General features: G+C 32.5%; 3 protein-coding genes across 3 annotated transcripts; 2 read left to right on the plus strand and 1 right to left on the minus strand.

Moving 5' to 3' along the window:
* The first annotated feature begins 296 nt into the window (after positions 1-296).
* Positions 297-10,771, plus strand: LOC148309544 (acyl-protein thioesterase 1-like). The gene is made up of 6 exons (XM_088259948.1): positions 297-472; positions 561-592; positions 2,071-2,284; positions 4,462-4,635; positions 6,202-6,946; positions 9,247-10,771. Exons 1-5 carry the CDS (start codon positions 425-427, stop codon positions 6,391-6,393), a joined length of 660 nt encoding a protein of 219 aa, XP_088116074.1. The 5' UTR covers positions 297-424; the 3' UTR covers positions 6,394-6,946; positions 9,247-10,771.
* Positions 10,772-12,722: 1,951 nt separating this feature from the next.
* Positions 12,723-16,862, minus strand: LOC148309545 (ribonucleases P/MRP protein subunit POP1-like). The gene is made up of 4 exons (XM_088259945.1): positions 15,281-16,862; positions 14,386-14,753; positions 13,620-13,898; positions 12,723-13,089 (listed from the first exon to the last, which is right to left on the minus strand). The coding sequence occupies exons 1-4, from the start codon at positions 16,773-16,775 to the stop codon at positions 12,769-12,771; spliced, it is 2,463 nt and encodes an 820-aa protein (XP_088116071.1). The 5' UTR covers positions 16,776-16,862; the 3' UTR covers positions 12,723-12,768.
* Positions 16,863-17,945: 1,083 nt separating this feature from the next.
* On the plus strand, positions 17,946-20,809 carry LOC148309546 (2-iminobutanoate/2-iminopropanoate deaminase-like). Its single transcript, XM_088259929.1, has 3 exons — positions 17,946-18,075; positions 19,352-19,581; positions 20,571-20,809. Exons 1-3 carry the CDS (start codon positions 18,011-18,013, stop codon positions 20,684-20,686), a joined length of 411 nt encoding a protein of 136 aa, XP_088116055.1. The 5' UTR covers positions 17,946-18,010; the 3' UTR covers positions 20,687-20,809.
* Positions 20,810-23,194: the final 2,385 nt, after the last annotated feature.

A 23,194-nucleotide genomic window follows, 5' to 3' on the forward strand; every position in this document is an offset into this window, starting at 1 on the left:
CTTCACTTACTTTACTGACAGAGATTGTACTACTAGTTTATGGGTGTATACCAACCAAAAGAATTTTCATCCGGGTCTAGAGTTATGGAAATAAATATAACACCTCTTATGGAAAAAACAAAAAATATTTCTTCCGATTTCTCTTTACACAAGAAAAATAATTTCAATTGTTCCAATTTAGGCAGTAGTACCTACCCACATCCATATATTTATAAGGAATATATATCTTATTAGTTTGACAACATTTATGAATCGGCCTATATTATTGGTAATTTCACTTCTATTTTCATTAAGTATCTGTGGTCTAGTGGTAGGTGGCGTTTGTCAATTCGGCCTTCGTTATCGATTTTGTTAATTTTGAAAAAGTGTTATTACTACTATCACTTGAAAGAAAATCATTCTAATTTGTTAAAAATATTTTACAATGACGAGTCCAGTGATAATTGCATCTTCTGCTAAGCAAACAGCAACGGTATAGTTACTTAAAGCCTTACATTTTTTAATCATTAATTGGATAATAAAAATTAGTGTGTATTAATTTTTTTGTTTTTGTTTTCCAGTTTATTTTCCTTCATGGCCTTGGAGATACTGGGTATGTTGAAATTTAATTATCTCTTTGGTTTATTATTTCTGAAAATATATTCTTAGTGTCATAATTTACCGACAGTATTAATAGCAAAATACATGAATATAAACTAGTGTTCGTGATCATGGTTTTTCACGAGGACTCCAGTGCGTTAACAGAAGCATAATAGTTATTTAAATTGGGCCAGTTTGTGGCATACAAGTTTTTTTCTTGTATAAATAGCATTGCGGATTCGATTCCCATTGATTTTTCTTATTCTTTTCCTCCTTCTATTGATATGAGGATTACCATCATGTCTATTTCTATTATTGAATTTGAACGTTAATAATTTGCATTTACAGATGCGTAAAACACGTAAATTTATTCATGGGCTGACCCTCATATTTAATATTTTCTTTATTATTATTCTAACTGAAGATCAGATACCATCGAGCAGATAGGTGCTTACCACCATTTGACAAAAAGTGAGAAAAAAAACAGCTCTCATAAGTTTAAAACCAGAATTTGTTTAGTGTAATTGTAAATTTGTCAATATTTTCAATAACATTTTAGCCACAACTCTTGGTCTTACCTTTATCAGACAGAAGCTACTGCTTCAGCTTCACACATTTCTTAACTTTTACCGTCACATTCTTGTGTTACTTGCCTTATTATTTCATCATCATTTCCGTTTTTAAGAAGCGCGGGAGTGATGAGTGGGCTTTTTTGTCGTTGTTAGGACATTTGATAATATAACAAATGCATTGTTGGGTAATATATCCAAAATTAAACAAGTTTTATTGGATTGAATTCTACATTTATTTATGTATATGTTAATACGTGACGCGTTTCGTCTTATTAAGACATTATCAAACACTCAATTTGAGTGTTTGATAATGTCTTAATAAGATGAAACGCGTCACGTATTAACATATACATAAATAAATGTAGAATTCAATCCAATAAACCTTGTTTAATTTTGGATATATTACCCAACAATTCAATATGGAATTCTACCAACTATCTGCAGTTACAATAAATATACCAAATGCAGCCCATCCTAAAGCTCTTCGCCTTTCCAGAGAGGTCGTGCTGCACAGTAGTCTCGATTATCCAACGTAAACCGGCCGCATCAAGGTCGGATAACACGGAAAATGATAAAAACGACCTTGAAAATGTGTTAATATTATTTGCACATCGAAAACTTTTTAAAAATGTACATGTAACATAACTGAATGTAACGAACTAAAACATCAAAATGCACGTACGGCAAAGTAATAAAGTACATATGCACATACAATGCAGTGAACTACGAAACTAAACTTAAACTCGGGTAAAAAAGTCCGTGATTGTCTTTTGTTTACCCGCTGTTTGTCATTTTCTGGCCGTCAAATCTCGTCGACAAAAGTCGGTTAAAGGAAAGGGGCATTGCCCCGGTAAGTCGGTAACTCGGAAGGTCGGATAACTGAGACTCTTCCGTACTATTATAGTATAATACATTTTAGGCATGGGTGGGCGAGTGCTATCGGAGGCATCCGGCCAGCCCACGTGAAGGTGATCTGCCCGACGGCCAACACGATGCCGGTGACCCTGAACGCCGGGTTCCGCATGCCCTCCTGGTTCGACCTGCGGTCGCTGGACGCCTCTGGACCCGAGGACGAGCAGGGCATCCTCGCCGCAACGGAACTCATCCACGCCATGATCAATGCAGAGATCAAGGTATACAGAATTCTTATTTGTTTGAGTATCTTTTTCTTCTTGAATTTTTTTCGCAGATACTAAGTGGCACATTTTATAAACTTTATAAAATAAAACAATTTTGTTTTTAACCACTTTTTTAGTGGTACATTTTTTCTGGTTTCAACAAGAACCTTGTCATCATCAGGGTTAACCCTGAAGTACGTGTTTAATCAAGGCTCTTGTCGAAACCGGTACAAGAAAATATGTAGCAATAAAAAAGTGGTTAAAAACAAAGTTGTTTTATTTTATAATCTTTTTCTCCAGGCCTTGTGGCCTGTTTTTGAGAGGGACTAGCCTCCTGCGATGTCGATTCCCAGCTGTCAATCTATCTCTTTGGTGGTCTACCTTGGTATTGGCCATGCAGTGCAATGTGGGGGATTCTGGATACTTCCATTCTCCTTACATGCGCATACCATTGTCTCCTTCGTTGCCACCTAACGACATCTCCCATCTCGCATATTTCTCTTATCGCTGTTATTTGTTTCTGAAATGTAACCTTAGGAGATTCTTTGTTTATTGTTTTATTGTTTGAAATATAAGTACAAGAGAAAAATGACAATTGAATACATATACTATTTCCAATAATAATAATTGTCCGCCTCCGTAGTGTAATGCTCAGCACGCTCGACTACTGTACTGGAGGTCCCGGGTTTGATTCCCAGGGGGGGTGAAATATATATAAGTGATTTTTTCACTGTCATATTTATTCAATATTACCCTGGACTGGTACCTGAAGCGGAGGGCTGATCACCTTTCCTTCATGTGTAAACGATCAAGATAACACTGCGTTTATATGACGCAGTGCCCTATGCACCATTGGGGTGCGGATAAGGGTTTTATTATATTTATTATTATTATATTTTCTACTAATCGTGAACCAAATTATTTTCATGATTTTTAATATGATTTCAATCATATAAAATTTTACGTGTCAAGCTTAGTGGGTCAATGAATATAATGATTAGAATAGTTTCTATTTTTATTTTAATCTGATACAAATAATAAAATAACACTATTGTTTCCATAAAATAGGTCAGAAGCTACATTTTTTAAATATCTATGATTCTGAAAGGTATATATTATCATACTCGTGTCGCTTGTTCGGGGAAATAATACTGATTAAAAATTCAACCAAAAGAAAGTCTAAAACGTTGACAAATTTACCCATTGAATAGGTTTGAATGATGCATAATAATGAATAATTTAATAGTAATTTCTGTGATTCATGGTGAGAGGATAGAACTATTGTATATAATAAACATATTAAACTACAGCTAAAAAATGGAATCTAAACACAGCATAAGAATCCTGACTTCAGAACTTGAGATAGTGGTTCCACCATAGTACAAAGCTGGTGTTAAGAGGTGCGGAAAATGTAATAAATTGGCATTATTGCCTACCTATAATCGTAGGCCGATGTTTGATATCCATTGAATAATCAAATATTAGATCTTCTTACTGAATTCTTAAATTTTGTTTAGCTATTAATTTTAACTTAACGAAAATCTAGAAACTCTTGCAAGCGCACCCACATAATGTGAAATGATGTAACTTTTCATATAAATAAATTTTTTCGCTCTGATAAATCGAAGACTAAGGTAAATAAAAATTATAATAAGTAGTATATTTTATATGTATGTTCATAACCTTACTTCATCGCAGATTTTGATAGGTTATTAAGTGTACCGAAACAAAATTCTAGAAGCAGGTACTAGGCAAGCAGAAGCATTAAATTGTTTTGTTGTTTGTCTTTGAAAATTTTGTTAAAACTGGACAAATAAGGGTGCGTTTGCTTTTGAAAAAAAAATTGCACATGGGTGCTACGTTAGTAATTTACTCAAAATATGATAATTTTAACTGGATGATTGTAGGATTGATACAGGGAGTGAGGACTGACCCAATCTCTTTTTCGTATGGACTTTTCATTACAAGGTCAAACTTAACACATTGTTGTCTAATAATACTCCTGACCTCAGTATACTTGTTCTTTCTGTGCCACTTCTAACAAAGATCGGCGATCATCATGGCTATTTTCAATTTGGATGCTGCAGCTCGGAACAGAGATTTGGTGCTTCTGCCAAACCATTGTCGCAGGTTTTTCAGCCTTGATGTCCTTCGGCGTCTTTGAGTTCTGTATCAATGTATTTCTTTGGCAGGAGGGTATTCCAGCTGGCCGCATAATCCTGGGGGGCTTCTCCCAAGGCGGAGCCCTGGCGCTGCACTCGGCGCTCACGTTCCCGCAGCAGCTGGCCGGTGTTGTGGCCCTGTCCTGCTGGATGCCTCTCCACAAGAAGTTCCCCGCCAACCTCAAGTGTACCAAAAATTTGCCGGTATGATCAAAACATTTATTACTTTATAATAATGGCTATTGCGCCGTGATAACTGACTATTCGCTGTCTGAAATTGAAGCCTGAGATCTCGACGACATATGGTTCCAACAGAAACGATAGCTCTATTGAGAAATCAATTTGGTGAGAACTTACTTTCATATTTTGGACCGGTGAATTGGCCGCCGAGATAGTGTGATATCATACCTCTAGACTTTTTTCTTTGAGGATACGTAAAGTCTTAAGTCTTTGCGGATAATCCAGCTTCATTTGAGGTGCTGGAAGCCAACATTACTCGCGTCATTCGCGCCATACTGATTGAAATGCTTGAACGCGTCATCGAAAATTGGGCTTTTAGAATAAAGATTCTAAAACACAGCCGCGGCCAACATTTGAAAGATATTGTCTTTAAAAAGTAAATGCCTAAAACTGATTTTTACGATGATAATTAATATACCATGGTTAATATGAATTTTTGAAATTTTACAAAGTATTTAAAAAAAAACTCAATAATTCACCCAATAGAATTTGTTTGAATCAAATCACCCATGGAGCAAAGTGGAGTTGAACGCATATTCATAGGCATGGCATGGGTCAGGTGACAATCTTTGGGATTTAAATATTACCTTACCTTAAGGGACTCTAATCTCTAACTCCCAAAAACTCACCTAGCTTATTAATTTATTTAAAAAAAAAGGGTAATATTTGTGTTTTTATTATTTACACAAATATTTAGATTTCATACTACATATTTCTGTGAGCCTAAGCAGCTCATTATGTATTATAAATAGGTATCAAATTGTGGCAGAGTGGGTTCGAACCGAGAAACTCTGACTTAAGAGTCCGCGACACTGACCACGGGATCACAACCCGACCTGATCTTATCCGTCCCAGGGCTCTAAATACATGCCCAACTTTGCTCCATGGTTGATTTGGTTTAAACCAATTCTACGATTATAATTCATAAATTTAAATTTATTAATTGAATCATTCCAAGTCATTACCCTCGGTTAGCACACAGTCTCTTAACACCTTTAACTAGTTAGAGTTTAGTCCGAGTCTGACTCGGGCAAGGAGAATTGTAATGATGAGCCCGAGTGTTGCTCGGGAAAATTGTACTCCGACTTCTCGGTTTTGATTTGACTGAGCCAAATACATATGTGTATTTGTTTTTATTGACTAACCAGAGCGGTGTTCGGGCAGTCTCGTTTTGACTTGTTGGTGAAATTTTTCTTCTTGCACTGACAATTTTTCAACTGTTATGTATTAATAATGTCCAACAGCACACTTTTGAAATTTACACCCCAATTTCTCTAATGAACTAAATTGAGCGAATAAACTTCATTTGAAATTAAATAGATTTTCTGATGATTTAAATATCACATTTTTGGTGGAAATACAAACTATCCTTTTTCATCTGTTGATGAGAACATCTGTGGTTCTCGAAACTAGTCCTGTTTACATTAATAAACTCAAAAGTGGTTTTGTACGGGTGTTTTATTTTTATATTTAAATCATCATGTTATTCCACAAAGTGAATGCCAAATTGATAAATAAATTTTTTTTCAGATCATGCAATTCCATGGCGATTGCGATCCCGTAGTTCCGTACAAGTGGGGCCAGATGACGGCCACCTTCCTGAAGTCCTTCATGACTAGCACGGAGTTCAAGTCCTACCGCGGGATGATGCACTCCTCGTGCGAAGATGAGATGAAGGATATGAAGTTGTTTGTACACAAAGTAATCGGTTCTTCCAATTGATGTGATAATACCTAATCGTTATTCTAATTAATGCAATGATTATATAACATACTATTATTTTCCACGACTCAATCGCAATCTTGGATTCTTATTATAATACAATGCGGAATGAAAATTAGACAAATCCAATTCATATTCTTTATTGTATTTTAATTTCCTCCTTAATGAACTTAACTTTGACACGTTAAGACTTGCAAGTTTATTTTCTATTTCATTTTTTAAAACACATTTTCAAAAACACATTTTGCAGAGACAAATGAATTTTACAAATTTGATGACTAGATTTGCTATGGCTCATTTTTTTCAAATATTCCTTCCAATATTGAGATGAATTTAGTTCAACTGTTTCCTTGCTATTGTTACTTTATTGATTTAACACATAACAGCAGTACTTAAAAAAAATATGAAAATATCTACACTGATCAATGTAGAAACAACACACTATAATCTAGATTTTTTTTTGTGGTTATACTGATTTGCCTCTTTGACAATGTTTTGTAAGTACTTTTTTTATCTTGTTTTGTTGTTGCTTTAATATAAATTCTGTTATACAGTAGAATCGCGATATAAGTAATCGCGATATATCGAAAAATGACGTATATCGAAAAAGAAAAACAAATTTATTCCCTAAAACTAATTTTTCATACAAAAATGCATTTATATAACGAAATCCCGTTATTATGTATAACAAAATCACTTTTGTCCCGTACGAAAAAGTGCCAATACATTTAAGTAAATTTATAACAAATAAAAAATGTTATGATAAAAATATTTCAAAGCCGCGCCGCCACGGCGCCACGCGGAAATAAAAAATGTTAAGATAAAATTATTCAAGCCGCGCGGCGATTTTTAAAAGTAATTCATACAATATCCCATCATCTTGAGTAATTAGTAATTAGAGTCAATGAGTCAGTGAAATGATTTACTTTAGCAATAATAATTCTTTAGTTGTGTCGCCTACTTTCAAAATCCGCTAATTCCAGTTTTATAAGATTTCAAAATAAATACTCTATCGGAATGCCAGTTGTGGTTTTTATTATTCAAAATTTTTAAATACTTGAAAACACCGCTAAAAAATACTTAAAAACAGCGTTGTATTTCAAATTCCGATATATTCATGAAACTTGCCTTCTGACCCATATCGGTCAATCAGAGAGCGGAGATAGGTCAAAAGTTAAGATGACGTCATTATCGATTTGTGTCTCGTGTTTTTTTTTGAGTACTGAAAAACTTTCCAAAAAAATGGGAAAATTCTCTATTTTAAAATATTTTATATAAAGATAGACAAATCTTTGAAACATAAATGTTATCCGGAGAATTTGGATTTTTTTTGTAAAATCGACTTATATGGATCTGGCGGATTTTGAAAGTAGGCGACGTAGTTATAATCTCTCTTCTTATTTCAATGAAATTATTTCTGTATGCCATAAAAATTCTCAAGTATATTCTCTCCCATAATCAGTCCACCTGCTTATCTCAATGGTAGACAATAATAATTCTAAAATTACAATCCATCTTTTTATCTCAATGAAATGATTCTGTTGACAATAATAATCCTCAAATTGCATCCGTCTTTTATCTACATCGTAAGGGCATTTGTCCACTACACGGAATAATTTTACCGTCCGTCCGACACGTTAGTTTGCGTTTTAAAACGACGATTTTACGATCGAATTTACGCGCAACGTGTTCACGCACCGATCAAGAGCTCCAATCCGAAGAAAGATGGACAAAAGCACAAGCCAATCCAAGCCAATCGTCATTTTAAAACGCTAACTGACGTGCCGGACAGTAAAATTACACGGAATTTCGGGTAGTGGACAAGCGCCCTAAGTGGGGCGTAGTGTCGGGTAAGACAATCTGCACACTATTGGACTAGCGGAGTAACGTGTTACGACGTACGACATGCACGCATACTTACAAAGCACGCCACACGCGCAAACACAGAAACGTTTGTGTATTTTTACGATTTTATGTTAGGATTTGATTCCCGATTTTTTTACAAATTATTTATTTCCGTCGCTGCAAATGAATGACATTATGAATAACATTTACCAGACCCAACATTACAAAATTGTTTTATTTCAACTTTAAATATGGCCAATAAAAGCAACTAGGAATATTAAATATGACGGACAAATTCGGACAAATACGAATTTGTCCGTTTTATACGGATTTTGAAAGAATAAAGAGATCAAACGGAATTTGAAGGATTATAACGGAATTTTAACGGATTTTAGGAAATTTTTAGCGACGGCGAAAAAAAATTCATCGCGTAAATTTTGGAAAAAAATTTTTTTTCGCCGTCTCGTAATTTCGCAATCTCAATATCGAAAACTACTCTTTGACGTCTGACAACACTGGCCGTCAGTAGCGCGCAAGCCGTTCTCGTTCTCGGCTTTGGCGGCTACTTGCGATATTATTATTATTTTATTCTCATTTTCAGATACATATTTACCAGACCCAACATTACAAAATTGTTATATTTCAACTTTAAATATGGCCAGTAAAAGCAACTAGGAATATTTACGTTTTTCCGGTTTTAAAATCACATTCTCATATTGTGTACAAAATACATACGAGTATCATCGATTCCCGCGGCGCTTTTATCACCGTAAGGTTAATAAGAAAACTAGTGAAAATATGTAGATATTCAGTTCCCTATGGCCCCCTTCCTCCTTTGTTTGCAGAACTTGCGATCTTTTTGAAAAGCCGCGCAACATTTTTTGCAACGGCGCGCAACATATACATACTAAGTATGATTTAAAAAAATTCGTTATATGTGGGAATTCGTTATTACGAATTAATATTTTTTGGTCCCTTGGATTTCGTTATATCGCGATTCTACTGTAGTTTAGAAAAACATGTTTTATATAATATTAGCCAGTCCAGAAAATTAGAATAAATAAACCCCTTATGAATCAAGTTATTAAAAAAAGCTAATTTGTATTTCTCATGTATATATTATTTCATGTAAATGATTCATACTTGTTTACATGAATATGTGCATATTATAGCAATTTCTCATATTTGTAATTTTTAAAAAGTTACGCTTTAGTGTTACGAATTTCCTTTTTATTTTTGAGTATTCATCAAAAGCAATTTGATTTTGAATAAGTAGTACATGACGCGATTGAAATATCTTTGAAGATTTTATTGATATCCCAACATAGATGAAGAAGTTTATTGAGATGGGAATATGAAGGTATTGCTTATGACTTGTCATTAATTCGTTTAAGTGATTACTTTATGTACTGTAACATTTACCATTCTGCCCTTGCCCTTTACCGAATTCTCGGAACTTGTATATGTACGGAGTAATTTAACAACCGCTCTTATATTTCAGTTAAAACAGTCATTTACTGAGAACTGTGCGAAGTAAAAAGCTTTCATCTCTCTTTCAATCCCTATGATTTATGTTCACCTATAGTCACCTGAAATATTGTTTAAAATATATATTTCTGATTTGACCAGTTGATTACTAACGAGATGGGGCCATATGTATCCTTGGGGATTAAATCCAGTGTTTGAGTTCAAATAAATACAATCAAACACTAAATATTTCATCCTACGGATGATATATCAATTATATAATATATATCTATAATAATGGTAGGTAGTATCTCGTATTTATAATAAAACTAGAATGAGATATCACTAATCCCGATTGTCTGATTGGTTGATTAAACAAACAGGTACGTTATGCGAGTATATAAATCAGCTAAATGACATATTGTAAGCCCCGAGACTTCATTCCCATAAAAATGATAGATGCTTTGTCTCAAGTTGAGACACCTCTAACTTACACTAAATATTTTTCTTTATCTATGTTAAGATGTACAATAAAATCTAGATATAAATAGATCCCAAATGTAGCAAAATCAACATTTAAGATCAAAGATTTGGACAAAATATTACAAAAATATCTTTCATTAAGAATTTTGGATGAAACGCAAATTGCAAACAGTGAGTTTACTTATCAAAATCCATTAATCAGTCTCGAATAATTCAATTATTTCTATTTGTAACACTATTTTATCATTATATTATAACTTTTTTTTAAAATCCATGAATAATGCCATGGGATATATTTTCCTTAAAATATTTTGAAATTGAAATTTAATAGAATAAAAAAATGAAGCAATGATTAATTATGTATGTAAAAGTAAAATGAGAAATCTTTAATATGACAATTACAATGCTTGACATAGGAACGGTCATTCGGGTCATTTAATGTTAGCATTCAAATTTATTCATCGTGTCAATGTTTTGTCAAGTTTGATTTACCAATTGAATCACTCTTAATTACAGCTAATGAAATACTTAATTATTTTACACTGTGTTGTAACATACTTTTTATTATTATGAAAAAATAAAAGCAATTAATAAATTTTAAAATTTAATCATTCCTATTAGAAGTTTTGCTCATTTTATATCAAATATTTGTGTTAGTTTATTTATTCTATTAAAACTCCATCCATTAGATTTCCAGTAATGGTTGTGAAGGTATCAATTTTAATACATAATATTAACAAATTAAATGAAGTTATTTGGATAAATTATAAAAATAAATTCACATATTTTGCCTGTCAAAAAAAAACTATTTCAATTTATTTTCTTATACTTTTAAATAATAGTAAAACTGTAATAACATTAACTGATTGTTTTATTAGTTCTTGTAAAAAACATGTCAGTAATTTTTTTTTATTGAAGTCATAGTTTCCCAAAGTAGTCTATTTATACCACTTTGGGAAAGCTAATAAATTTCCAATGAATATCATTACCATAGTATGTATAACCAATTACATTAACAGGTTGGTATTATATAATATGTATTAACCGTTTTAGTGCCGAAGAGCATGATCACGCTTCTAGATAGTTCTATGTAAAATAAATGGCACTAAAATGGTTAAACTAAACTGACTAAACTTCACAACCAAAATGCTTTTAACTGATTTTGTATCACTATTGAACATTCATTTAGAAATTGTAATAATAATAGGCATGTCGAAATAATATAATCCAGTGTACTACAAGACTCAGTTTAGCTGACTTAAACCAAATATATACATAATAAATGGAAAAATATATATTAATTTTCCAATAGTATTTTGCCTAGGTTAGTTTTTTTGAAATAGTACTACAAAATAGTAGTTGTGTATATTAAAAATGAAATGATATTGAAAAATAACTATTTTTTTCTAAATAAGAAATTTACTGAGCATTTCAACTTATTTTTATAACTAGAAACCTGTCTTCATTTTTGAGGTGAAATATCTAAGTAGCTAAGTTTTTTTTTGTCAATTTAGATCGTAATGATATTTAACACATACTCAGAGTCTGTGACAGTTCCGCAAGTATATTTACTTCACAAATTGATTTATAATTTGCTATCAAAATTATTTCCGTAATAAGGAATCAAAATTATTATACCTAATAAGCACCATCTAGTTTAATTTATATTATGCAATATTTTTCTCTAAATTTTTATGTAAATATTTTTCAAATCTTATGTTAATAAACATTTCAAACATACTTGTATTTTTTCTTTAATACCTACTTTTCCCATAATTTTAATGAGTAAGTACATATATGAATACCTGTTTGTATATGAAACTGGATCGGATGTTTACAAATGTATGAAGGGTAAAGACCCCAGTTACTGTTACTTTATGCGGATCTGTTAAAAGTATTTTTAATTAGAAAATATATGTACATACATAGTTAATGTCAAATTGTAATAATTATGGTATAGTGTTAAGTTTCATAGCTTTAAACTGTGACATCCATTTTTAACCAATCATTTAAAGCCTTTGCATCAGTTAATTTGAGCATAGTTACATTTTTATAGATATAAATATTAGTTTTTTTAAGGAATAACTCGGAAAATCCTCTATTTTATTGCCTTGTCTGCAGGTAGGATCATAAGGATAGGAAAGGTAGATGTAAAAGATACATCAAAAGCACCCAGACCAATTGAAAAGAAATATTTCTTGAATTTATTTTGCAATTGGCGAGAATCAAACCTGCAACAACAGTTTCGCTATCAAGGGTCTACCAACCACGCCACGCTATCTCAAGAGAGACAAAGCATCTTTTTATGTGATGGAAAGTCTCAGCATTCACATGTTTTATATGACCCGGTGTCGTAAAACACTACTCTCTCAAGTTTTTGAGGAAGGACATACGTCTGCTTCTTATGCTGCGTTCTTATTCCTACCTTCAATTTTGCCTCATAATAATATGTATGTATAATACATGCGACTCCTTATTTCTCTCCTCTTATAAAATGGTGTAAATAGATAAACAAAATTAGTAAAAATAATGAAAATGGTAATACATATTTATTTCAACCATATTATTGAATATTGATTATTACACATCACAGATCACATGTATTTCTGCAAATCGATATTGCCGCGTGGTAGTATTTCTGGTTAGGACCAAACATTTGCTGGTACAGTTCTGAACTAAATAAAGAAGACTCTGCAAAGTAACATATCCAATCCCAACACTTCGTGCCTCTGTGAAGCTGTAATCTCCTTGTGTCACATACCCCATTACTTCTCGACTGCACTGTCTTCGGACATTTTCCACGTTTGGTGGCAGCCACAGGTCTCTCATCTTTGCAGAGTATTCGTTATTAATTTTTGTATTATCTTGCTTAGCGATATTGACGTACACTTTTGAATTTGCCTAAAAATAAAGTATATTTTAAAAGCTTTCCAAAAAAAAATTATAACCACATTGGTCAGCTTAATCGAAACCAATAAAAAAGAAATACAGATACAATAAAAATATCAGTTTCCATTTTTTTTTCTTCATTTCTGACCCCTATCAGAATCAGTGCATATGGCACCATATTAGATAGAAGCATCATAATTGTTGAAAACAAGGACATTAGTCCTTTGCTTCAGATTCTTGGATCTACGAGTTGAATATATTTGATAGGCTACAAATGAGGACAGCGAAGGAGCTCAGGATGAAAGACATTACTGCTGTAGGGAAAGGCAAAGGGAGGAGGAACAGAAGGTAGTATTAATTACTGGAAGAAAGTAAGAATCGGAATAATAGGTACAAAAGTAGTAATAGCACAGGGAGTTGTATACATGTACTTGTATAATAAAGTAATGTGTACGAATACCTTGATTTGACATATTTTTAATTCTTATAAAACGTTTTGATGGTTTTGTGGTAATTTTGCTAAATAAAAATATGAGGCTCACCAAAATCTTTCTTTTTGATCTGACTGCTTTTCTTCTCAATTTTTTCAATGCAGATTTATGCTCTAATCGTAATGTGTGTCTTATTTTTTGATTTTTATCAATTCTCAGTGATTCGACCAGCTTTGAACTTTTACTTGTAATAGAATCTTCCTTATTGGGAATACATATCAGTGCGAAATTTTTGAGGTGTCCTTTTCCTTTAGTTAACAGTTTCACAGGAACAAGACAGTTTGAATTCCAGTTTATATCAGGATTGAGTTTTTTAGTAGATATCATCTCCTGAAAAAATATTTGTAGAATATTAATTAAGATATTGTAAATATGGTACATGTGAACCTATAACAAATGATAATTATGAGAGGTGATAAATAATGATGAAATGAGTAAAATAAAATTGCATCAAAGCAAATTGGTACAGGTGTTTGTGATGTATTTTTCATATCTACCTTCCCTATCCTACTTGCAGTGAAGCCTCTAAAATATATAGGTTTTGCAGGTTATTTCTTTAAAAATATACAACTTAAACTACTTTACTTTGGTTGAATGGAACCGTATGGTAATATTGCTTCTTAGAAATAAACCTGCCATTGAACAATTATTCTGTACAAGAAGTTTAATAAATAAATGAATATAAAATGGGCCGATAATTAAATTATTCTCACTTGATTTAGCCCATTCCGTATTATAATACATAATGATATATAAAAACCTTTAAGAAATTGTAACAGAAATATCTTAAAACAAAAGCTTTAAACAATTTCATTACCTGCAAATTTAGTAAAATATTTTTGTCCCTTAGTACTGAAAATTGGTCAATATCTCTGGGAATAATTTTCCAATCATTCAAAAGTACATTCCATCTGCATAAAAATGGGCTATTGATTGATAATTTTGAAAAATTAGCTCTCTTATTGGGCGGCAGTCGAAAATATTTATCTTTACATAATTCTGAAAGTTGTTCAACATCATTCTGATAAGCGATTGTGTCCGGTTGTAGTTCTGTATTTCCCGACTCAAATGACAGTTTCACTGTCTCTCTCAAACCGCCGGCGCGGGCTCCACGCAAGATAAAAGACATCCAGAATGCCATCCCGTAACCTTTTGGTATTATGATATCCCAGCCGCTGTTATAACCTGTAAAAATATATAAATTAAATATATTTTTGCGCGACTAAATGTATGAATCAACGAATGATTAAATTACTCCCATATAAACACAGAGGAAGTAAATGTTGAATTAGAGTCCGCAGAATTTTTGCACAATTAGGCAAGAAATACCCATGTTTGCTCTTTATTTAAATAAATAAATAATTCTTGAAATAAAAAGCTTTTTGAAGGTCATAACTTCTGAACATGACAAGAAACTCTAAAGAAATACTGAAAAATATGAGTAAATAAGTGTAAATAACATATTTATTACCAAATCTTTACTGAAATTAACCATGATAGATATAAAATAAAAATATAAGCATCCCCAAGGTAAATAAATGATGCTGTATAAATGATCCATATTATAATTTTTTTATAATATAAATAATGAGTTGTAAAAATTGCAATCTCCTGGTTTGCTACGTTAGATTTTGAATTACTCATTTCCCTTGGTTGCCTTGAATGCAGATACCTCCTCAGTGCTAATATGGCGGAATAGTCAATATTTTTACCTATTCTTTTATAATTGGAATTCTGACTCCCTGGCCTTTGAATGAGAATGATTGGAACACCCGGTATGTCCTCTAAAAACCTATTACTAGTACCAGGAACTAATGAATATTTTTCCCGCAACTTGTTGATCTCTAAATTTGAGATAACTTTATCGCTTACGGTACATCGTATCCTTTCATCCCACAAAAGACTTTCATTCAAGTCCGTTGGCATTACGATATAATCTGCAGTGTTTAATTCATCATTTGCTTCAGGTACAGCTTTAGTTCTCTTGGAAGGATAGCTGATCCGTGGATCTTTTACATTTAAACCCACAATCAAATTGCAGGGTAACACAGCAGGAGAGCCAAGACCCTTAAATTTAGACCAAAACTTAGTTTGCGTTTCGTGAATACTCAAGTAATTTGTTCTACTTTTGCAAAATTTATCAAACCAATTATTTTCACATATTGATAAGTCTTCCGAGTTATTTCCGATGGGATTCAGAGCTTTACTCAAGATGGCGTGCGAGAGCGGTCCTGTTAATCTGAATCTATTAACAACATCTTTTAGTTCAATTAATCGAATAGAATCACCATTTTTATATTCATCATTGATTTTATCAATATATTTAATTTCATGTACAGAGTTCTGTAATTTTCTGCGTTTCGGAGGCTTCACACCATTTTCACATTCAGACAATGATTCTTTTTTTTCTTTGACCAAACCGAAGCATTCGATTAAAATATTTAAGAAGTCTTTGTAAAATGATGGGTGGATAAACATCCAAACACATTTTGTATTTTCGGAGGTGGGTTTCCATATGAAATGTACTTTGCCAATACAATTTAAAGGATACTTATCGATGCCAAATATGTAAGCGCTTCCTTCTCTTTTGCCGCTGAAGTAAGCTTGGGAAGTAATACTCAGACCGCATTTTGGATTAGTTATTCTTGCAAACCCACTCTGTAATTCTTTCAAAATACCGTGCAACTGAACGCTACAGTAATAAGATATGTCTTGGAGGAGACAGTGTTTAGACCCAGCTCTGTAACAAGCCCGGAAGGCTTTATCGCAAGGAGCTTCCGGAAGTTTGTAGCCCCATTTCTTGGTCATGCGAAATCGTTTTGCGTGCCAAATATGTGTTTCCAACCAAACGTACTCCCTTTTCCTCCTGTTATACTCCTCCATCAAGTTCTTAGGTCTTCTCCTATACTTTCGGGAAGGCCTTTTCTGTTTTGTCGGCAGACCACTCTTTTGTAATTGCGCTTCGTGAGCCTGTCGGAGTTTTCTAGGTAAGCGTTTCGAATTATGGCTCATAATTCTTCGCCGCATGTGAACTGGCAAAGATTGGAATACTAATTTAGAGTGACAAGGATTCAAAATGCATTCAGTCATGGCTGCGATCTCCTTACTTCTTGCAGCGGCGAATTTTAAAACGTGTACCTCTGTAGGCAGGCTCTCTTTTCCACCGAGCGAAGAATCGAATTGTAACATTTCTTTAAAATCTTCCATTTTAAAAATATTGTACACTAAATGACATCCATATAACTCAAATAACCTAACTTTTGCGCCGAATGTCAAACTCTCGTGTAAGTTTTTGTTGTCATATAGAATGTTGCTATTGTAAAATTTTACAATATCTCAGAAAAAAGTACCTACGTGTATGTTACTTTAAGGCAAATTAATATTATGGCTCTACGGTGCCAGTGATGTAGTTTGAAATAAATACTTTATGAAAAGATTTATTTATTTACAACTTCAAAATAATATTTTTTCCACATCGGGAGCTCTATGGCATATTTATTCCTTAGATTTTTTTTATGTTAGTGTTATGTTCATTCTACAATAAAAAAAATACATACATTATTATATTAATCATTTACCCTAAGTAATTCCATAATTTTATACATATTCCTTTAACTAACAAATATTATTTGATACCTTACAGAATTACCCTCACCATTTAAATCCATGAAGTCAATATTATATTTCAATATTCATTTTTTAAATTAGAAATTAATTAACAACAAACACTACGTTCATTTTTTATGACTGGCGCCAGTAGCCAAAAATATTATGTTTCATATGAGGAATAAATGTTTATATTTATTTAACAAGTTTCGTTTTTTTTTAATTTTTGACATAAAAATTACTTATTCGATTTTACACATATTTATGAATTTATATTTGACTATGGTTGAAATATATTCCAGAAATGACCTCTCCTGCATGAATAGGTGATAGTTATTTAAGAAATGTTATTATTTTTTAAGTTGTCATGATATCAATTCCACGTCACTGCCATTTGATTATGCAATTTTGTTATGAAAATTAACTACTCAACTTTATCAATGTGTTTGTTCGTTTGTACAGTAGAAAGTTTATCATGTGATATTATTTTATAAATGTATGCATAGTACTCTATCATTATCTTCGGCTGGTATAATAAATGCGGAGTATTAAATGTACGGGTACATATATATGTATATTTATTTACTACTACAATACATACAAAGATAAACAAAATTAACTCTGTTATCCATTATGTTAGTACCATAAGTCAGACAACGTGAACTCTTCAGATTTCTCACTATCTTAATAAATAATATATATTTTTCGTCGAAAACTGATAATTTTAATAGTGTTATTATTCAATTTGGTTTATAGTCTCAAATATTATTTAATATCGGTTAGTTGTTACTTGCGGCTGTTGTGTCAGAGTCTTCTGTCTTGTATAATTATTCAATATGTCTACGATCATTCGGAAAATTATAACATCACCCAATACCTACAAGCCTGCTGGACCGTATAGGTTAGTAATAATATTACCATCGTACATTATTATCTTGTCAATAAGAGTATTGTATTGACTTCTGTAGTATGTCAGTTACTCACGGCCAAGGTTCGGCTGTCTAGGATAAAGATATTTTTTTTTATTGAATAAAACATGAATAAAAAAAAAACGTTTTAAAAATCCATAACGCATTTTTCTGTTCATGTAATGCCTAAGAATTGTTATTAAAAATGGAAAAAAAGACAATACACGTACCTATGTTATTTTCTCACATGTTTCTTTCTCATAAGTAAATAATTAACTTTGTGTCCGTAATGGAACATTTGAGTAAGATAGGTCACGGGTTCAAATCCCTACGGAAATACCAATAATAAACGTAATTGTAGACTGTACTGCTACCCTGGACTGTCAGAGCATGCGATGACCACGTTTCTTTCATATAATTTGCAATCAAATTAACGCGGCAACTAGTTTTTGTTACTTTGTATGAAAAACAGTTCTTTTAATGCTGTGTATCCATGGAAGGTTTAGGTACCAAATGTGATACACAATGCACACAAAGTTCAACAATAGTACAAATAATGGAATGAAATAACAAGTATGCAGTTTTTTCCAAATAAATTTTATTTCATCAGCCGTCGGATTTCGTTTTAACCGACATCACCAGTCTGATCATGTCGGTTACGACGAAACCCGGTCGCCTTTCAAATAAAATGTATGCAGAAAAACTATACAGTTCTTATTTTATTCTATGGAATGCAGCTCCACCAAAAAATGTCAATAAAAAACTTATTTATAAATAATGAACGCTAGAGAGTATACGGGAATTACCAGTGCCTATTTGCATTGCCTAATGCATTATTTATTCTTTCCCCAAAAAATGTGAAATTTGTACTAAGGTAGACAATTGAGGAAAAACGTATATAATGCAATATTATTTCATTTGATTCCTTTATTAAATCAAGTGTAATTATTGTACATTGAAATGTATTTAATAAAATAATACGAATAACATTTTTTTATCAACATTTATATTTTTATCGATCATATAGACATTGTTTTAAAGAACTCGATACACAAAAAATCTTAAAAGAATTTTGCATTTGATAATTATTATGGCAAAACAAATGGTATGGAGCCTAGAGCTGATCCTTGTAGTACATCCAAAGAGCTCACAATTTATTTACAATATAATAGAATATCACCCAAATTTGGGGTTTGAGATTTACTTATATCTATAATATTTATCTGTGTATCTATTGTATATATAGATTGAAAAAAATGCATATTCCAGCACGGCCGTATTAGCAGATCGTACCCTGTACGTATCTGGGGTATTGGGGATGGACAAGGACTCGGGCTCCCTGGCCCCCGGCGGTGCAGTCCCCGAGGCGAGGAAGGCCCTGAACAACCTCGGGCTCATCCTGGAGGCCGCAGGAAGCAAGTATGAGAACGTGGTGAAGACGACCGTCATGCTGAATGATATCGCAGACTTCCCGGCGGTGAACTCTGTCTACCAAGAATGTAAGTCAGCGGAACTCTGATATTATTGTACAGTTAACAATAAGAACTAACAACAGAAGCAACAACATTTTGAGTGGGTCCAAATACTTGTTCACAAAATCTGCCCAGACTTCCATATTCTACTTCATCTTTGATGAAATGTCAAAAATAACAGAAGCAACGTTGTTTAAAATATTCTTGCCAATTCTCGAAGCAGCCTTAAGGGTGTACAACGGAGGGATGTGAAAAATATGCATCATTTATCAATTCCTTACTTCGGTAACTGGGTGATTTTAATCAAGGAAATATATGAAATTTTATACATATGTTCATTTATCAACGTTTTCTCATTTATGGAATTTTTTAATTGAAAATAAAGTAAAATAAAATATTTAAGGACTGATAAATTGCATCTTTCGTAATCAGACATTTGTTAGGGACAAAGAACAAGTACAGTAGAAGCCGGTTATAATGCGTCTTTTATAACGCGTATTCGGATAAACCGCGGCCGCGGGTCCTTTTTGCCATTTTTGTTTTATTTTGTTATGCTCGGAACTATATATTGAGTAGATCACTTCAATATATAATTCCGAGCATATTTAATTTGTTGCCGACGGAGGTAAGAGGTTCAAATTAAAATATGGACCAAAGGCCAAATTAAGGAATGGGTAAATGATCAAGAGTTAATACTATGAAAATTGTGAAAAAATCTTTATATTTTTTTTTGTATGTATATTATGTTAAAATAGATAGTAAAAAAAATATTTAAAAATAACTCCACCGATAAGACACGTAAGGTGGCTTGGTTGGTCTCTGCAAAAAAATTTAACATCTTAATCATGTTAATGAATTAGTAAATTAATGTATGTATAAATGTAAAAAAAAACACTATAAGGTAATTTAGAATATACCTTAAAAGAAATAAAGGTAAATTGTTTTGTCTTTGGTACCTACCCAAGCGAAATAGATCCGATATAAAGAATGTAAGTTTATTTTTTTGATTATTTTAGTTTTCAAGTCCAACTATCCTGCACGCTCCTGTTACCAAGTCGGGAAGCTACCACTGGGAGCAGCCGTTGAGATAGAGGCTATAGCCATCGTCGGAGACGTCAAGACCATCTCCTGACTCCTGGACTCCCACACCAGAGATGAAGAGAAGCGGATCGCAGACATTGAAAAAAAGTCCCATCTTTAAAAGCATTTATTTTTATTTTTATAACCACGTGTAAATAAATCAAACTTACAAAAATGCATTATCACTTATATAACCATATAGTTGGACTATTATTTCAACCATTTTCGATTCAATCCATATATTAGAGTTAGAGAAACAAAAATAAACATTATTTTCTGGTCTGCATATGTGTCTAACAAATATCGTAATGCATTGAAATTATCTCCTTTTTAAAAATATATTTTTATATTATGCTTTTTACCCTTATCCGCACCAAATGGTGCATAGGGCACTTACATTAGTTGTATCTTACATTAATATTGTTACATTTTTCGTAAATTACTCGAAGCCAAGATGAATGGTCCTGCCCTCAAAACTTCAGTCCTGCGCTTTTATATTATGAAAATACTTTTATTCTGAAATTGCTCACGATCTTTTATTTAAATTTCCTAACAAAGCTTATTTAAGCGTTATCTAGTTCAAGTTATTACACTGCTTCTATACGATTCAGTGCCCTATGCACCATCGGGTGCGGATAAGTGATTTAAAAGTCCTCAAAAATATTGTAAAAAGTAACAAAAATAAGTAATAGTAACTAAATCATAGTCAGAATAATAGCATAAAATAAACAAGAATGAACAGGATATCACGAAAACTTTTTTACGAAGGATTTATTTATGTACATAATATAAAAATAAAGAAAGGTAGTATGTATTTATTAATTTGGCGTTTAATAAATTAATACATAAAAGGTAGTATGTTTTAGAATGAATTACGGTAATAGTATAGTAACAAGAAAATAAAACAAAAATATTTACGCACATTAAAAAAAAGTAAATAATATTTATTAGTAATACCATTTATGTCAATTGATCGGGGGGTGTAGTGTGAGGGCAGTGTGGGGTGGTTGGGTAGAAAAGTATTTGAGCATGTTGCGTGGTACTTCTTGCGAAAATTTACATAAAACTGGATTATTTTTAGGCAGGTAACGGTGGAGCTTTAAGGTGAGTATAAAGTAATGTAATATTAACATACCTCAAGTTTTTCTAAATGTAAATTCAAGTCGTTTGGTACACCAAATTTTCTTTATGAAAAAATTATACCTATGTGGTTTTATAATGCTAAGATTTTTTGGATTCTTTATCGAAACACGATAAGCGAGTTTCTTAAAAAAATAAACATATTTTAAAGACATCGTATTTCTTTCAATGCATATCAGTTTTTACTTAAAATGAGTTACATTTTTAATTATTTTTGACAAATCGGAACTCAAGAAACGCACACGCCATGACACAACCTCCCAGCTAACCCGCCAAAATACACTGACGTCATCTTCGGTATATCGACGCAGCGCTTTTGGACACGTATACCAGAGTCGATATATCGATTTTCAGCAATATAACGGTCTAAATTGTGGAAAAGGAAGGCTTGCATTAAAATCTGCATCTCGTAAGCTTTTTGTATTTCAAACGAAATTGTTCCTACATCTAGTATTCAAGATGTTGAGATTTATGGAGTTTTTTTAGTGTCAATTACGATAAAAATCTAATACTCATTCACCCAAAAAATAAACGTGGTTGCCTGTGTTAAATTTTGATTCGGATCCAAAAATAGAAATATCAATTTTCAAATTGATTTGAATATCTTTCAGTTGGAAATCGCTCGTTAAGAGTGAAAATAGCTGCGAAAAAATACCGTGAACCATTCTTTCTACGAAGAACAAAGGCAAGGGGTGGAATTAATTATACATTCCTTTTCGGACTTTAAAGGGGGATGAAGAGAAAAATACTCCTACACTAGACTTACGAGTATATTGTTCGAGATGTGTGTATAGAATCAGGCTGTATAAAGCGGGTGGCGTGTTCCAGCAAGCCCCAAGACTGACACACGGCCTACGAAAGGGTCAAAAAGCTGACTCAGTGGGGGTTCGCCGCGGTAATATGGCACATTTTATGATTGCGATAGTTCTTTATCGGAGGTCAAGAACCTGCGAATGTATAAAATCTTATTCAAATTTATGTTTCAACCACAAATATAAGTTCACATTGAGGGAAAGTATTCGCAGTTACCAGATGAGGTGAGAGTATTTTATGAAGATGCGTAAATACCTCGCTCTTTGTACTCATCAGAAGATTGATTGGCAATAAAAGTTTTTTACTTATTGTAACTGCAGACAGTTGGTAGAATTCCATATTGAATTGTTGGGTAATATATCCAAAATAAAACACGGTTTGTTGGATTGAATTCTACATTTATTTATGTATATGTTAATACGTGACGCGTTTCGTCTTCTTAGGACATATTATCAAACACTGACTAAAAATATTTACAAAATGTCCTTATATACTAACAATAATTGCTATTATTTGGTCTAGGAGTACATATAATGTTGGGTATTTCGGTGGGTAATGTGGATTTCTATGAATGTTAAGATAAGCTTATCTTAACATTAATAGAAAT

This window comes from Brachycentrus maculatus, unplaced genomic scaffold (assembly GCF_059751285.1).
Source record: "Brachycentrus maculatus isolate JH-2025_06_01 unplaced genomic scaffold, ASM5975128v1 h1tg000121l, whole genome shotgun sequence".
In the NCBI taxonomy this organism is placed as follows: domain Eukaryota; kingdom Metazoa; phylum Arthropoda; class Insecta; order Trichoptera; family Brachycentridae; genus Brachycentrus; species Brachycentrus maculatus.